The 17,919-nt window shown below is 44.2% G+C and overlaps 2 protein-coding genes across 3 annotated transcripts; one reads left to right on the top strand and one right to left on the bottom strand.

Annotated features, from left to right (window-relative positions):
• The first annotated feature begins 277 nt into the window (after window positions 1-277).
• On the top strand, window positions 278-7,788 carry PARP16 (poly(ADP-ribose) polymerase family member 16). 2 transcript variants are annotated; one of them, XM_032948372.2, is made up of 6 exons: window positions 278-760; window positions 1,927-2,064; window positions 4,278-4,484; window positions 4,911-5,082; window positions 5,371-5,471; window positions 5,934-7,788. In XM_032948372.2, the coding sequence occupies exons 1-6, from the start codon at window positions 452-454 to the stop codon at window positions 6,249-6,251; spliced, it is 1,245 nt and encodes a 414-aa protein (XP_032804263.2). In that variant the 5' UTR covers window positions 278-451; the 3' UTR covers window positions 6,252-7,788. The 2 variants fall into 2 exon arrangements, with proteins under 2 accessions (XP_032804263.2, XP_032804273.2); XM_032948382.2 differs by having other exon boundaries at window positions 281-760; window positions 5,371-5,515; window positions 5,934-6,220.
• On the bottom strand, window positions 7,423-17,323 carry ARMC6 (armadillo repeat containing 6). The gene is made up of 9 exons (XM_032948359.2): window positions 17,171-17,323; window positions 14,546-14,675; window positions 13,268-13,350; window positions 12,877-13,172; window positions 10,412-10,686; window positions 9,780-9,925; window positions 9,369-9,500; window positions 8,901-9,038; window positions 7,423-8,433 (listed from the first exon to the last, which is right to left on the bottom strand). The coding sequence occupies exons 2-9, from the start codon at window positions 14,664-14,666 to the stop codon at window positions 8,221-8,223; spliced, it is 1,404 nt and encodes a 467-aa protein (XP_032804250.1). The 5' UTR covers window positions 14,667-14,675; window positions 17,171-17,323; the 3' UTR covers window positions 7,423-8,220.
• Window positions 17,324-17,919: the final 596 nt, after the last annotated feature.

Below are 17,919 nucleotides of genomic sequence, written 5' to 3'. Positions count from 1 at the left end.
CCACAACGCAAGCGGCCGTCTTCAGGTGAAAGGTACCTTTCACCTGAAGACGAAACGTCGTGAGAATTTAATTGTGCTATTTTATTATTTTATTCTCATTCTACGTGACCTTACCGAAAGAACCAAAGAAGATGATTCCTTGCAGTCACGAAAGCTTTAAATCGTAATTCAACTTTAGTTACTCCTTGATGAAGAGGAAAAGGGATTATCAATCATTTGGGCAGCAAATTTGGCTATCCCTACCCAAGATGGTGGCGGTGGCATCACCACCACCCCCACCCCATCGTTGTTACTCTCCGACTCTGCCTGGCTCGTCACAGCTGACACCGCCTCCTCGTTCTCGACAAACAACCGCGGCGGACTCGTGGCTTTTAAACATCACCACAACCATCACCAGAACCACCACAACCACCACCAATAAGATTCATTAAATCGACACGGCCACACGAGCATGTTGGCGGAGGAGGCGCGTGGTTGGGAGCCGGCAAATCAAGCAGCAGAAGAAGAAGGAGGTGGAGGAGGAGGTGGTGGAGGAGGTGGTGGTGAAGGTGGGGATGATCACGAAGACGGGGATCGAGTGGGACCGAGAGGCCCTGGGGATGCCGTGCGGGAGGCGTTGCGCGGCGATCCGGGAGCCGCCGACCTCCGCCTGAGCCTCGTGGCGGCCGCGCTCCTCGGCTACAGACGCCACTCGCTCCTGCGGCCCTTCCCGTCGGGCTACGGCAACGGGGGCGAGGATGGCAAGGACTTCACAGCCCTGGTGAGGGAATGGGGGGCCTGGGAGACGAGGAGAGGGTTTCACCTTGACGAGGTTCTGCTCCTGCGTGCGGTAGCGAGTTACGTTCAGGAGCCAAGTGTCTAAAACGTCTGACGAGCCGCGGCGAGAGAGAGAGATCGTGCGAGTTGTTGTGTTTGTTTATCCTTGTCCCGTTAAAGGAGGCCAATACTCGCAGAGTTGTTTCCGGCCTGTAGTTTGTGTGTGTGTGTGTTTAATGGGCACTCTAGCTTGTCTTGCATTGTTAATTTCAGAAAGGAGATTTTCGCGCAGCTCGACTACAACTTTGCACGTTTTATTTTTCCTCGGCCAAAGGAACGTGTGAATACTGTTCGCCAGTGCGGGTAAACGTTGCCACGATGTGGTTGGTGACAGCAGAGGGCAGTAGCAGCTTTAGCAGCAGCATCTGTTTTTGTTGCATTGCACGACTGTGGACCCAACTCCATCGATATCCCCCCACGTGGGCCTTAACAGTTGCTTGCAGAAAACCATTCATTCGACGACTCGGGTCGTCTACCAATGTCAGATGGGCAATCATCGCCTTGCCCACTCAGAACTCGCAACCACCGCAATAGGAAAAAACAACAGCCCTCCTTGCTCCGTGCTGCTGTAGAATAAGGAATTGCAATGAATTCTTCAATTTTACTTGACTTGAAGCGCACGAGGTTTGCCATTCAGTCTAGATTTTAAGAGTTCGTAGCTCCAGTGGCTTTCTAATATTAGAAGGAAGAGACATCCAATCACAAAGCAGGACAGGTGACATCGATCGGATAATTTCTTGTTAAAAATAATAATTGCACTCAAGCCCACTTAAGAGCAGCGGGTGCTTAAATGTCGGGCACATGCGGTGACTCCGGGTATTTGAGTTTCCTTAACAAAACCTGCGTTTTTGGTCCACGAAGGTCAAAGGGAATGTTTGAGGTGGCCAGGAGTTAATTTGTACCAAGGTCTGGTGGATTTGTGTTGACCTTTGTGACGACAAATCGCACGGTTTGGTCTTCAGTGATTTTTTTATTTTAAAAAAGGTGGCCACCATAAGCTGCACCGACGACGGCTGTTAGATACAACCACCTGTGTCGGGTTTTTCTGAACTATTTCACAAATGTGTTCGCGATCCACGTGTTCCTTCCCGGATGGATGGGTGTGTGCAGCTGGCGGACATGAGTGCCGTGCCGAGCGTGCAGCAGCTCCTGCGCGAGGACGTGGACGTTGCTCCCCGCATCCTGGAACTCCTGCACTGGGCACTCACGTCCAAGCACTTCACCGTCTGCAGCCAGAGGAAGGACGAGGTGAGGTCATGTGGTGAGGTCATGTGGTGTGGTCGCCAACGCCAGGCATCATCGTTATAGCCAGTGTGTTGAATGTGGTAGTGGTGGGTGCGCGGTGGGTGGTGTTTATGGTGAAGCACATGATTTGATCGCAACAGAGGTCTCCTGCCCCCACCACCACCAACCACACTCTGACATAGACTTTGGTCTCAAAAACAGTAGCTTTCCACCTGGGTTCTATTTATTATATTTATATTGTCGATTTTGTACTGTATAAACTTGATAGTTGTTAAGATATAGCCTTGTCTGTTAACATCCTGGTGGAATTATAATCCAAATTCCACTTGAATGTTTATTTCTTTAACCTTTTCTCAACACCTCCGATTAGCACGGTTGGTTACCTATGGTGCGCACGAAGTTCAACATACGTAACTCAGTTGTACAGTGAACAATTATTAAAAGTAATTTGTCTGAACCAATTTAAAATGTATGTTTGCGTGGTATTTTTTTATTCTGTAATGCGGTTATTCAATTTTCTTGGTTGTATTTTTCTATGATTGTTTTTGCTCTTGATTTATATTTGCTTTGTACACTTTGGTGTTATTACTTGGTTAATATAATCTAATACAAAATAATAAACCTCCCTCTGTTCAGGTCCTGTCTAAACTCTTCCCATATGTCTGTATAAAGTGTCTTAATTGTTAACCTTACCATCCATTCCTGTCTCTTCCCTTTAGCATTTAATTAATTTGCTCCCTTTCCCAACATATGAGAGAAAAAAAAAACCCTCTCCAATTTGTCTCAATGTTCACCTTCGAATTTACCAAAAGATAATGCCGGGAGAGTGTTGAACTTAAGATTCGTATATCCTGGCAAATATGTCTGGGACAATGATGGAAAATTATACAAGCTATTTAAGTAGTCAAAATAGAGCTTCGGGGACTAATATGCAATATGCTGTGGATATTATGTATGTGTGGAAATCCTTACGTGTCTCCCCAGTTTTTAAAGCGTATTTAAAGTGTGATTACATTCACACACTCTAAATCCAGATTGCATGTTTACGAGCCACTGTTTTGATCAACACTTTGTTTTCTGACCTCTGCTAATGTTGTAATACATCACAAGCCAAGGTGTATTTACATAAACTCCATCTTAAAACCCAGTTCATCACTCAGGCTTCTAATTGCCAAGGGCTGCCATTGATTAGTGGGATTGCTTTTTAGGAATGCATATGGTCACTGTATAAGCTTTCCTCAAGCTTGCTTCACATGCTTGAACATGCCATTGATTGTCTTGATAGCAGTATGTTCTTTAGATCATTACCAATGTCACTTGCTTTGCCTTTCGTGATGTTTGTGTAATAGCTGTTTAAGGCAAGCAAACTGACATTTTTAGAAGTCAGTCTTACGTGGATGCAATGCTAGTTTTACTGTGGAGCGATTTAATTGACATTCCGTGCAAATTTTGTAACGTATCCTTAGTACTATAACAGTTTATGCTATGTTATGACTGATGATGATAAATTGAAATGTCAGATGGTCATTGCAGAATGTTTGTTTTGGAATTATTGTTTTCAACTAATAAATAAAATCTCTTCGGAAATTCAAGGTCTCCCCATGGCTTTCGGTCATGGGGATTGTTTGACCTTGTTGAAGGTACCCAGTTCAGATATCACACTACTGACGTTAGCTGTGGCCAGGAACTTGCCATTGCTGCGTCCATGGCGCCACGTGCTTACTAAAGCACGCCTGCTTCATTTTATTTATTTTACTTACTGTACTGTAAAACGTTGCTGCCTATGACCAAATTGCCTGCAATGTGCCCAATCTCATTACATCTCAAAAGCTAAGCCGGTTGAGGTTGAACGCTCGGATGAGTGACCACCTTGCATAAAACAGGTTCTATCGGTTGCTGCATAGGGCAGTGTAGCAAAAGCCATCGTTGCACTGTACTATGCTGCCATATCTATGTTCCCCACCTTCAACCCATGCTGACCAGGGTGGTGAAGTATGATTAAGAAAAAAACTCCCACAACCGACATGGTGAGGGGAACTCCTCAGCCAGCAGTGGATTGACAAGAGAGTGTACATGTAACAGTTTAATCATGTAATTGTTCTGGACTCTTGTTAACCAAAAATACCTAAACGCTTAAATTTATTAAATTAATTTCATGTAAATAAGTAGTTGGTGTACTCCATGCAAATTAACCCTTGTGTATTCTCTGATCCTAGTTTTCCAAGATTGAGGCACTGACGGGTTCCCCAGGCGTGCCGGTCCCCGCGCCAGACTTCGTTTTCTCGGTGACGTACAGCGAGACGGCCGAGCGCCGGTTTCGGGAAATGCGTGGGGAGCTGGACATACTGTACGCCTACCACGGCAGTCGGCTTGAGAACTTCCATTCGATCCTCCACAATGGCCTGCATTGCCACCTCAACAAGGTGCGTGCTCTCCTCTCACCCCATGGCCCCTCCAATGTTTCAAATAGCACGATGACAGCGGGCCGAGCCGAAGATTGTCTAGGTTTGCATCACATTATGGGGAAAATTAATTCCTTCCTGGCATTTTTCCCATTCATGTGGGGGTCTGCCTTTCTGATCTTCTTTCTCCAATCAATCCTATCCTGGGTCAACTTAACAGTCCATCATATCCACTTCGAAATGCTTCTATGGCTGAGAAAAAATACTTCTCTTTTAGTAACTCAGCTCATTACAGGGTTCTATGTCATAATTGTAAAGTGCTTTGAAATAGTTATCCTCAAAAGGCAGTATACTACAATTTTAATGTTATGCCATTGTAATCCTTACCTGCATGTGACCGGAGACGATGGGCCACTTTACGGAACTGTTTGTCGCACGCGCTGGCAGACGGCGCTGTTTGGCGAGGGCACTTATCTAACAAGCGACTTGAGCCTGGCGCTGCTCTACAGTCCGCACTCGCAGGCGTGGAGGCTGAGCGCTCTCGGTGCCGCACTTAGCTGCGTCGCGGTGTGCGAGGTCATCGACCACCCCGACGTCAAGTGTCAGGTCAAGCGGAAAGGTCCGACAACGCCCGGCTTCATTTGCGCGCTTACGTATTTGGGGCTCAATTTCATCTCAATTAGGAGCACACAGTCAGCCAGAATACTGATAAATTCACCAATCCCATGGTTATTTTACATATATATTGTATATATATTTTTTTTAACACAAGCATTTGTTTGAACAATGGCTTTATGAATGGTTGTGATGTTCATGACACTAGAAAGCAGATGCTATGGTTTATATGCTGGAATGAAACATGCTTACATAGTCTAAAGTTACAAACTACAAATAAATATCTGCTCAGATGCCGACGGCTTGGACCGGAGGAGGGCACGTGCACGGCACAGCGAGGGTGGAGACGTCCCACAGAAATACTACGTCGTCACCAACAATCAGCTCCTGCGGGTGCGCTACCTTCTGCTCTACGCTCGGAAGTCTCAGCATCACAGGTCAGACTATTATGTACAGCCCGTTTGTTAAACCACTGCTGGATGAGGCCCTCCCATCTGATACAGGTTGCGGGGTTTATTTGACCATACACCAGCATGTTGGGCAGTGTGGGTTGGCAAAGGTGGGGAATATAGATGTGGGAACATATTACAGTATTGATTTGAAGCTTTCGTGACTGCAGGAATCCATACTCTTTGGTTCTTTTGGTAAAGTCACGTACTTAGAAATAAAACAAAATAAATAATTTCTACCTACGTGACTTTACCGAAAGAACCGAAGAGTATATGACAGTATAACAATGTATTTTTTTGTACTTCCTGAAAGGTTTTTTTAATGAAATGTACTTTTAAACGCACAACCAGCAGTGCAGTGCATTGATACAATGGGTGCCGATTTTTATTTCTAATCTAATTCCAGCATTCCGTGGCAGCGATCATGGCTGGGACGGCACCGGTTTGCGGTGGGGATGGCGGTCTACGGCCTCATTCTCCTTCTCCTAGGAGCACTCAACTCCCCAACGGTGCTGCACTACTGGAGACGCTACCTCTCGGGCGACTGATGGCAGTGGCGATTGTCCCCCTCCTGCCTGCCTACATCCTAAAGCAAACTCTTTCGCTGTTTGTTAGTCTGAGCACGATGTGCTTCTTTCGAACTCTTGGGACACCTGGCGCATCTTTGTTAATTGAACCTTATGGCCGTACCCCAGGGTACCATAGTACCCCGGCTCTCGCGTAATGTCTGTGATCCAGTCATTTTTAGTCTGTTGATGGTCGGCGATGTGGCAATCGACTCGTCTCGACGAGCTGTACACGATGTACTACGGTGCGTACTGCGAGCGTTCAGGGTTTCAGCGCAACCGTCCTCGCTGCGTTTCGACATCGCGGAGTAGCACTGATTTCGGATTGATTGGTACCCCCAGTCGCGGAGTTAAGTACACCCCTGGAAAAAATAGTGTCCCAGAAATAAAATATTTCATTGCCTTGGCCATTTTGTATTATTTGGTACCCCGGGGTACCGCCATAAGGATAAATTGTTATTGTAGTGAAATCGTTTACAACTATTGTCCTGATGAGCTTTTGTTTACATCACTGGTGAACTTACAAAGATGGGCAGAATATCATGGTGCGTTTCTTTGGTGTAATTTTCTCAAAAATTTACATTGTTTCGTGAAAGAATAATAAATATAGGAATGCACTTATCTCAATCTAAAAAAAGCTATTAACTTGCCAATTGGTAACCAAAGTACCTTAAATACCTTTGCTGCAAGTTGTATGTGTCTGTAATTTTTAAATTCACACTATAAACAGCGTGAGCTGCTTTTTAGCTTCGCTTTAAATCATGCATTGAATTGTCAAGAATTATTCACAACTTAATTGTGCATTTCACCATGCTAGTCTCTGCACTTAACTCGTGCTAGATTGTTTAATTCGCAAAACATGTGGTTAAATTTTGTAAATCCTTTGCTTTCAGCAAATATTTGCTTTCATCTTAAGGTGAAAATTCATACTCGTTGTGCCTCAGCATCATCTTACGTGGGATTGCCTAAGTTGTAACATTCATTAAATGCAGCATGATCGTGTTTTATAATAGATGTCAAACTTATTCCAGCCGCTGGCTATTTATGTCACCATATGTATATTGGCCTTTTTCACTTGTTTCAGAACAAATGAGTGCGTTTGCATGTGAACTTAAGTTATTCTGTAAGGAATTGCAGATTCATGTGCTAAGTGCCTTTTTTGAAAAATATTGGTCTTTATATGCATGCTCCACCCTCTTAATTTACAAAGTTATTTCAAAACGGCTGGTTATTAAAATGTTTGGAGGTGGAGTACTTCAGTAGAAGCCTTATTTTCCAGAGGGTGAATTAGCAATGTGTAAATGATAAAAATGTTTGATCACAACAATATCGCATATTCAATATTTAATTATATCGACATACATGTTAATTATACCATTTTGCACACAACCAGTGAAAAACACTGCCCAAACATTAATAGTAAAGTATATCAATGTCTTATAAAAAGGAACTGCTCATTATGTGTTGCCTTAAGCTGTTAGACGTAAGATTATACAACACAGTTTGTGAAAGGCCAATTTTCTGTTCAAAGCAATTATATTGGACGAATCAAATATGATTTATGATTGCCTTACGAATAACACTACAATGTCTGACCATATTTAGGGTATGACAATAAAACCACACAAATTTAGAATAGGTCTTTAATAACATAAATATGAATGTGAGAACTGCCCAAATAAACTGTTAAAGCCATCTCGTTTTATTATTTTTTTATATTTGAAATGGATTGTAACTTTATTTGCTCAACAATACTGTTCAAACTATCCTTTTCCAACCAAACCAGGGTTCACCCGCTTTATTGGTCTGGCTAGCCAGGTTTTTACTGCAGAACTAAGAGTACACACACACACACTGTAAACATAACCACTTAATATGGCTAAATAATTTAATCATGAACATTCTCAAGAAACCGTGGACCTTCAGATAAATCATAACAGTCATGATTTACACTCGACTGCCACAACAGTGTAAAGTAGTGCCATCACAAGCAAGCATTCGATGAGCTCGGGTGACAGAAGGCTTCTTATGAAGAGTTGGCTCATTGTTCCACAACAGTTTGAGCAGCCCCTATGCTGCCACGGTGTGGAGCAAAGCTTGGCCACCGGAGATGTCCGTGGGTGCTTGTCACTTGCCGATGCTGCCTTTCTCGCCCGTCCATAGCTCGGTAAGTTTGACGCTGCAGCCAAGGTCGCGCAGGGCGGCCTTGGCGGCGTCGTGGCAGCTGCTGTGGTTGGCGCGCGCCTGCAAGATGAGTGGCTCTGCCCCCAGCTCGAGCAGTGGCTTACACAACTCCTGTGTGCGTGACACCAAGTTCCGCAGAACCATGCATGCCTGCCTCTGTGGGAATGACATGTGAACACGATAGACACCAGTCACTTGTCAATGCAACAGGCCCTGGCAGAAGTGATTTGAGCATGCTAAAATTTATAAACAGCATTGCAAGGTCAAAAACATTCCCCTCTTCCACCCATTTTGTGTCGCCAAGATGTATGCATTGCCGGATATTGTTTGCGGGCCGTTTAAAAGTGGTAAGGCCACTAGCTTTGTATGAAATTAAGACTGGACTCTAGGTTCCCTTCTCCTGCACCAAAACTGTTTTTTTTTATCACAGGACCATAGAGAGATGGTGATGACTAATGGGAGTTATTCATGTAACAGTTGACTATGGCTGATAATGATGAATAACACAATCTGATTTTTTTTTAGAATGCACAGCTGAACACACGATTTAAGTGTGGTCTCTTTCTTGCAGGATTGAGTCAACAACCACAGATGGGTTGTACAGCGATGCGATCAGGGCTTACCTGTACGTTTGCCTCATTAGGGTGATTTTTCATTGCCTGCAGAATGGCCAATGCACCGCCACATTCTATGATGGCGCGGCAGTTCTGCGTATTTCGGAGCGCGATCACGGAGAGGGCCGCGCATGCCTGCTCGCACAGCTGTTGGAAGACGAGCGGTGGCAATGTATATGTAACAATACAAAATACAAAGATCCCTTTATAGACTGTTAACAAGCACTTATTAAGGCCAGCATGGCACATGGGAGGTGGATTGGGTGTGGCCAGTACCAGATTGCCCCCTGGTACTTATTTAAGACCGAGTTGGCCTAGGGGAGGCCCAGGAAGGGTTCTGATGTTACTAATGTTGTTAGACATGGCTGGGAATGGAAACCAGGTTGCCGGGTGCGTGGCGCAGTACGCCAACCACTATACCACTGTACAAGCATGCGCACGTTAGTCAATTGGAAGATGAAGGACTCAGCCAGGCACCTGCGGGTTGCCGAGATGGTGGTTCATGGCCATAACGATGACGTTGGTTCCTCCCGCGGCCACAACGGCTTCCTTGACATCGTCGTTGGCCGCGATCGCACGCAGTGTGCTCAGGACGTTCTTCACCAGATCCTGGATAAAGAGTTGTGAGAACCAGCATAGATTTTAGAGGTTTTCTTTTTTTTTCCGGCAGGCATTGTGGTTGCACACACCTGCAATCCAGTACTTTGAATATGGGTTTGGCAGACCATGCGGACATGATGCATTATACCCACCTCCAGGACTACCTAAAGGTCTGTATGAGGCAGTATAGCAAGCAGTTGCTTGCTTCATTGTGATATAATTTAAATTACATTTAATTCTTGTGTATATGACTGTGATGTACACCTCCGCACTTAAATAAATGCACACCTGGTGGTCCAGATAATCCGCCAGCAGCGCCAGAGTAAAGTTGAGTCCTCCGAGCTCCACAATATCTTGACAGAACTCGTTCCGGACGGCAAGCTTTGCGATGGTGGCACACAGCTCACTCAGAACGGGCAGACTATTTGGGTAAGCTGAGTGGGGAAAGGAAAAAGTAAGACATCTCAATAAATAAAAAAAGCAGAAGTGTGTGGGCTACATCAAATATTAGTGTTGAGTAGTGCTCGTCTTTAGTGGTGATTCTGGCCCAGCGGTAGCAATTACACAATTTTGTCACATGAGCCAGTTTCTCAATTGGGGCAGCTTTTGTTTATTTACCACTGTCATTAATTTGATCAACTCTGGAGAAAAAATGGGCTTCATTGACCCTCTGAATTGCTTGGCATGAGATTACGGAAACAACCAGACTATCAACCAAATAGTGAGCCAGAGAAAACTCTGAAAATTTTACAGAGCCACTGAACTCATCTATTGTTTTTGAACCAAATCCTCACTACTTTGAACATTATTTTATACTCATCCGAAAATACACAAAAGAAACAATTACAGAGGTGTGTGTTTTCGCGAGTGGAATATGATAAAATGAAAACCAGATTTGGGGGTAGAACGTGTGAGGGCACCTTTTGACGCCTCCACCAGCACCTTCAGGCCACTGTTTTCCAGCACTATCATCTTGGCATGATCGTGGGCTTGCCCAAAGGGCACACGAATGTCGTCGTCGAAAGTCATGACCCGCAGCGCGGCGCACGCCTCCCTGACGGTGTTGGGTGCACCCACCACCGCGACGGCGCCCGTGAGCAGGGGCAGCACACCGAGCTTCACCAGTGCCTGCCGGTTCGCTTCGTGTTTCACGCAGGAAGCCCGAACTGCCCGTGCCGCCGCCTCCATCGTGGACCTAACAAAAGAGAGTGCACAGTGAATCTACATATATGCAGAAAGGTCACAATCCAACTGGCACACATTCACCCTGACCAATCAACCACCCATAGTGTAACTATTATTTTCTACAGATGCATATTATTTGTTCGGGTATGACTGTGTTACAATATTAATCAAGGATAAAGAAACTTAAAATTTGACCTTTACATGAATGTAAAAAAAACTGGTGTACTTTCACTTGTAGAGTACCAAGGTGTCCGGTAAATTAATTCTGCATGCTGTAACTGTAATTGTCTAGTTGGATATGAGATTGCAGTGACGTTTTATTTAGCACTAATGGAATTAGATATTATGTATAGTTCTAACATGGGCAGGACTATTTGCATGGGTTTGCATTTTCATTTAGTCTGCTTGTATTTTCTGAAGTTTTCTCATGCCTTTCTTGAAATACACATGTAGCTAAATGGACTACTACATACAGTGAGGGAAAAAAGTATTTGATCCCCTGCTGATTTTGTACGTTTGCCCACTGACAAAGAAATGATCAGTCTATAATTTTAATGGTAGATTTATTTGAACAGTGAGAGAATAACAACAAAAATCCAGAAAAACGCATGTCAAAAATGTTATAAATTGATTTGCATTTTAATGAGGGAAATAAGTATTTGACCCCTCTGCAAAACATGCCTTAGTACTTGGTGGCAAAACCCTTGTTGACAATCACAGAGGTCAGACGTTTCTTGTAGTTGGCCACCAGGTTTGCACACATCTCAGGGATTTTGTCCCACTCCTCTTTGCAGATCTTCTCCAAGTCATTAAGGTTTCGAGGCTGACGTTTGGCAACTCGAACCTTCAGCTCCCTCCACATATTTTCTATGGGATTAAGGTCTGGAGACTGGCTAGGCCACTCCAGGACCTTAATGTGCTTCTTCTTGAGCCACTCCTTTGTTGCCTTGGCCGCGTTTTGGGTCATTGTCATGCTAGAATACCCATCCACGACCCATTTTCAATGCCCTGGCTGAGGGAAGGAGGTTCTCACCCAAGATTTGACGGTACAGGACCCCGTCCATCGTCCCTTTGATGCGGTGAAGTTGTCCTGTCCCCTTAGCTGCTTAACAGAAAAAACACCCCCAAAGCATAATGTTTCCACCTCCATGTTTGACGGTGAGGATGGTGTTCTTGGGGTCATAGGCAGCATTCCTCCTCCTCCAAACACGGCAAGTTGAGTTGATGCCAAAGAGCTCCATTTTGGTCTCATCTGACCAGAAAACTTTCACCCAGTTGTCCTCTGAATCATTCAGATGTTCATTGGCAAACTTTAGATGGGCATGTATATGTGCTTTCTTGAGCAGGGGGACCTTGCGGGTGCTGCAGAATTTCAGTCCTTCACGGCATAGTGTGTTACTAATTGTTTTCTTGGTGACTATGGTCCCAGCTGCCTTGAGATCATTGACAAGATCCTCCCGTGTAGTTTTGGGCTGATTCCTCACCGTTCTCATGATCATTGCAACTCCACGAGGTGAGATCTTGCATGGAGCTCCAGGCCGAGGGAGATTGACAATTCTTTTGTGTTTCTTCCATTTGCGAATAATCGCACCAACTGTTGTCACCTTCCCACCAAGCCGGTAGCCAATGGTCTTGTAGCCCATTCCAGCCTTGTGTATGTCTACAATCTTGTCCCTGACATCCTTGGAGAGCTCTTTGGTCTTGGCCATGGTGGAGAGTTTGGAATCTGAGTGATTGATTGCTTCTGTGGACAGGTGTCTTTTATACAGGTAAGCTGAGATTAGGAGCACTCCCTTTAAGAGTGTGCTCCTAATCTCAGCTCGTTACCTGTATAAAAGACACCTGGGAGCCAGAAATCTTTCTGATTGAGAGGGGGTCAAATACTTATTTCCCTCATTAAAATGCAAATCAATTTAAAACATTTTTGACATGCGTTTTTCTGGATTTTCTTATTATAGTCTCTCACCGTTCAAATAAACCTACCATTAAAATTATAGACTGATCATTTCTTTGTCAGTGGGCAAACGTACAAAATCAGCAGGGGATCAAATACTTTTTTCCCTCACTGTAATAATTAAGACATTTCATCAAATACAATTTGAAAAGGCACAATATACCAAGCAACACCCCCTCACGCCCACCCAAATAAAACTAATTTCGGGATTTTTTTTACTTTATATAAATCATTGGATTTACTTACACATTCGGGCCCCGTGAAAGGACCTTAATAAGCAGCTCCTGACCATCGGTGTCCAGTATGTCGGGCTGGCCATCTAAAAATGCAGCGAGTGCCAACACTGCTTTGGTAAGAATGTTCGTGTCTTCTTGGGCCAATGCCTCCTTGCAGATGGACACGAGCACTGCGTATGCTCCGTGCAGCGCAATCAAGTGTCGCTGGCTGAACTCCTTCCTGCAGTGGGCAGTGAGCAGCTCGAGTGGCACGGTCACCCCCGCGAGCGACGTGGTTCTTAGGGCCTCCTCCACGCTTCGCAGCACCTACACACCGCACGAGACGAGTTACCTTTTTGGAGCGCTGCAATCTTAATTGGACTCTGAATCCCCATGCATTTCATTTGGATAAATTGTAGTACCTTAAGGACCTCATGCTCTTCATCTGCAGACTCTTCCGAAGCCACTTTAGGTACTTCCTTCACTATGTTGATTAAGTTAACGCCTGGAAAAACAAAATGTACCTTTAAATAATATCGCAGTCTGTTTGATTAATAACTGATTGCCTTGATGTATTAAAACTCGGGCTATGGAAACCAAAATAATCATATCAATGTGAAGCTCGTTTAATACATTCAGATGACTACTAAAGCATTTTGAATAAACTGGAATTGAAGCAATCGTGGAATGAAGTTTGGAACAGATGAAAGCCTTTGAACTGAATCCAAAATTCAATTTAATATTCCCTCCAATGCACATTACTCTGGATACAATTAAAGGTCTTAATCTAAAATAGGGTCGTCAGTTATTTTTAGCCATGGGTCACTTCAGCCAATAATTCAATGAGTGGGCCGTATTCTCAAAGTATTCAAAATACTGTAGTGTTGTTTGCAGCCTCACCCGCACTGGGGTTTGAAGGGGACTGGTGTGTGAAATCAGGGTCATGTCTGTACCACAACACATCCAACTACTGTAAGCCACACATTATTCAGTATGTCATCTGCATGGGCCTCAGAACTGTACATGTTATATTCTGGATATAAGGCAATTAGGCATGTGCACCCATGATTAAATTCAACAATTGATGCTGAAGGTGGCTGGGGGACTCGGAAAGTCATCGTGCTGATTTGGCACCACTGAGATCCTGAGATAAAATGTGTTTCAGCTGTCCTAGTTATGATGGGTTTTCCAAGTTTAACAAGATGACAGTCTCAGCCTGTTCTAGATTTAAAGCTTTCGTGACTGCTAGGATCCATACTCTTTGGTTCTATTGGGTAAAGTCACGTAGGTGAAAATAAAACAACAAAAAATCACGACGTTTCGGCCACAACACAAGCGGCCTTCATCAGGTGAAGGGACGAGACTGTCTGGAGGACAGCGCTGTCCTCCAGACAGTCTCGTCCCTTCACCTGATGAAGGCCGCTTGTGTTGTGGCCGAAACGTCGTGATTTTTTGTTATTTTATTTTCACCTACGAGTCTCAGCCTGGTCATCAATGACTGCACAAAACCAAATCTTATTATATTCTGCACTCAATTTGGACAAAATTTAAACTGTCAGTTGGACATATCCCTGTGCAGCTGGCAGGTGGTAAAATGTCTAGTTCATTATCATCAAGAAAAACATGTATGATTGAATATATGTATGTATAGCACAGGTACAAGCAGAAACTGTACATGGCTCCACCGCAGAGAGGCTCACCCTGTAACTCAAACTGCTCCACGGCCTCCTGCAACGCTTCCTCGGGCTCCATGCTAAACTCTGCGATGTTCTCCCTCACCACGCCGTCAAAGGTCTCCTGCGAGATGCGCTTGGAACCCATGTCTCCGACCTTCAGAAGCATTCCGCAATGGACATCAGTCAAGTGTTTGTGCCGTTTTGCTGCTCTTGAACTTTGCCGACTATTCTTTATCAGCCATGATCAATCCACTGCTGTATGAAGGACTCCTCCAAGCCACCGTTATCTATCAAGGTCCCGCAGTGTAACAATCCACCTAGCACATGCATATGAGTTTATTTCATTGCTCCATCTCGGTTGGGCTCCCTCCCTCGGCTGCCACTCCGCAATTCGTCTCGAAATGTTAGTTAAGTGCAATTCAGTTTCTGTAGAATGTCTATTTCTTTGAATGGCATTGTTGGTGGATCACAATGGTCAAACACCCCAAAGCAGAACCCTCTTGTACGTGACTTCTAGGACTCAGAGGCTTTTTTGGAAAAAAAACAATACGTGTACAATAATGACACTGGTTTACTTCGTGGATGCGTTCCCATACCTGTAAACCCATACGGTTTACCAGTATTCTTGTACAGGAAAATTTACTTTTCAGGTCCATACGGCGTACAGCCGTTCTCAATACGGGAAATATATTTTTTTGTCTATTTGTTTGTATTTCTCCCTTGCGATGGGACTTTGCAGAATGAACGTTGAGATTTATAAGGTCACGGGGTGACCAATAAGGTCTGAATTGGTCTGCAATAAGCGAGCCACTGATAAGGGGTTGACAGATGTGCGTTACCCGAAAGGTGAGACGACGAATATCGAAACAACGTAAATCAAAGCAATTTACAGGTGAGGTGGAGGAGGGGGGCGAAGGCCGAGGAGACGGATACGAGAAAGGCCGGACGAAGCTGTCAGCGACCTAAGTGTGGGTCAAGGCAACGCAAGTCAGGTCGTGGTATTAAGTGACAACGTATTTGCTAAATGTTAAATGGGGAGACGTAAATCGGGGTATTATTGTACAGCCAATTGTCAATAGACTGCCTAATGACGGCCTCCCCTCCGACCCCCCCCCACCCCCTCACATGCTATTCGGGTCGTGGAGGTTATTTGACCATACTTCACCACCACAACATTAAATTTTGTTTTCTCTGCACTGCCCTCTGCTGCCCACTAAGTATTTATGCTGCCCACTAAGTATATCCCGTTGCCTATAGCACCTGCTATCCATATCGTACAGATACGGTCTATTGCCTGTAAGATGTGGCTCCTGCCTCGCCTGCATCTCGATTCGAGCAAGCCCGACTCTGCTGATGAGACAGTGTTGTCGAAACCCGTCCAGATGCTTGCTCACGTTGAATCAATGTTGCACAAATTATGCCACTCCTTGATGGCCGTGCGCGTGCGGCAGATGGATTGTGCAAGGAACTTTTAGCTTTATATTTGAAGAGGTGGATGCATAGTTGTCAAACCCTTATCAGTGCCCTACCTTATTGCAGACCAATTCAGACCTCATTGGTCACCCCGTGTCCCTTATAAATGTCAACGTTCACCCTACAAAGTCCCATCGCAAGGGAGCAACACAAAGACAACAACAAAATGTGCCCGTATTGAGACGGCTGTACGTAGTATGTCCCTGGACAACTCAAATGTCCCCGTACAAGAGCACGGGCTAAACCGTGTGGGTGGAGAGGGATGCGGTTACTTAAGTTTACTGCTGTACACTGTATTCATATCATCCACAGTGACGCCGATTACACGATTTTTGTTCCTGGTTAGTAAGCGTTATTCCCTAATTGCTTGTGCCTCACAAGTACAGAACATGGCTGTTATTATTCCTCGCAAACACTTTGCTTTTGTGGACCAGGACTTTACGTGAAGGAATGACACAAACGCGCACCAAGTTTTCTCATTGAAAAAAAAAGATAGGTAAATTTCAAAATATCACTGTCCTGTCTTCTTGGTTCTTTCGGTAAAGTCACGTAGAACGGAAATAAAATAATAAAAAATAAAACATAATTATTTTTAAAAACAATTATTTTTATTATTTTATTTCCATTCTACGTGACTTTACCGAAAGAACCAAGAAGATGAATCCCTGCAGTCACGAAAGCTTTAAATCGAAATATCACTGTCCTGGTCACAAAAGCAAAGTTTGTGGGGAATAATAGCCACTTTCTGTACTTTTTTGAGGCGTAAGCAATTTGGGACTAACACTTACTACCCAGAAACAACAATTGTTTTTATAAATATATAAATTTGTTACACAGTGTTATTATTGAGGCGTCGCAAGGTGATCGCCCATCCAATCACCAAGCCCCTTTGGCTGCGCTTCCGATACATTTCGTCGGAGCCGTTGTACTGTCTTATCGTGTAACAGCTCAGACGCGTGTTGTGTTTACAGATAAATACCGTGTGTGTGTGTATATATATAAAACATGCACCGGTTTAAAAACGCAGCGTTGTTTCTATTGTGCCTTACCACAAACAAGCCCTATCGCGGGAAGGCCGCAGCGCTGAACACAACGCCGCTATTTCACTACCACACACACGCACACACACAACCCCCCCGCCAAAGCTGTTACGGTGCAAATGAACAAAAGCCTTACCTACTCGACCTTAGAATTACAAAAAGGTAGTTTCGTCGTCGTTGTTGTTCCTTTCGAATATTAGCCGGACACATGAACGGAAGTGCCCGTGCAGTAAGGGCTCTCGCGTGGGACTCGGCGACTTCGGGGCCGGAAGTGACGTGCCCCCCCCCCCAGGCCGGCAAGAGGCGCATCCCTTTGGTGGCAGACCAAGGAGGCTTTCTTCACATTCAAATTGAAGACTATACAACTATAGTACATACAGGGTGGTGCTTCGAACAAAACCAGAAGAAAAAAAACAGTGAACGCTTATACGGGACTATCGGGTTATTTTTTTTTTGGGGGGGGGGGGGAAATAAAATGGATAATACACTTTTTTTTATTTAAAGCTTTCGTGACTGCAGTGATTCATATTTCTTGGTTCTTTCGGTAAAAGTCACGTTGAAGGGAAACAATAAAATATATTTTGATTTAAAGCTTTCGTGACTGCAGTAATTCATATTCTTAGTTTTTTCGGTAAAGTCACGTTGAAGAGAAACAACAAAATATATATAAAACAATAAAAAATTCTCACGACGTTTCGACCATAACTCAAACGGTCGTCTTCAGAGAATTTTTTATTGTTTTATATATATTTTATTATTTTGTTGTTTCTCTTCAACGTGACTTTACCGAAAAAACTAAGAAATAAAATATATATAAAACAATTTGTTTCCCTTCAACGTGACTTTACCGAAAGAACCAAGAATATGGATAATACACTAACGTGA

The sequence above is a fragment of the Petromyzon marinus genome, chromosome 1 (genome assembly GCF_048934315.1).
Source record: "Petromyzon marinus isolate PM22_M1 ecotype Great Lakes invasive population chromosome 1, UKy_Petmar_22M1.pri1.0, whole genome shotgun sequence".
NCBI lineage: Eukaryota > Metazoa > Chordata > Hyperoartia > Petromyzontiformes > Petromyzontidae > Petromyzon > Petromyzon marinus.
Note: the sequence above shows the minus strand (reverse complement) of the source record. Positions and strands in the feature narration are given on the sequence as shown.

Excerpts from the sequence above, each read along its gene's own strand:
- PARP16 (XM_032948372.2), top strand. The coding sequence starts at position 452 with ATGTTGGCGGAGGAGGCGCGTGGTTGGGAGCCGGCAAATCAAGCAGCA. Across the intron at positions 761-1,926 it reads GCAAGGACTTCACAGCCCTG|CTGGCGGACATGAGTGCCGT; the intron begins GTGAGGGAATGG and ends GGGTGTGTGCAG. Across the intron at positions 4,485-4,910 it reads TGCATTGCCACCTCAACAAG|ACGGCGCTGTTTGGCGAGGG; the intron begins GTGCGTGCTCTC and ends ACGCGCTGGCAG.
- ARMC6 (XM_032948359.2), bottom strand. The coding sequence starts at position 14,666 with ATGGGTTCCAAGCGCATCTCGCAGGAGACCTTTGACGGCGTGGTGAGG. Across the intron at positions 13,351-14,545 it reads GGAGCAGTTTGAGTTACAGG|GCGTTAACTTAATCAACATA; the intron begins GTGAGCCTCTCT and ends TTGTTTTTCCAG. Across the intron at positions 9,501-9,779 it reads CGGATTATCTGGACCACCAG|GATCTGGTGAAGAACGTCCT; the intron begins GTGTGCATTTAT and ends CTCTTTATCCAG.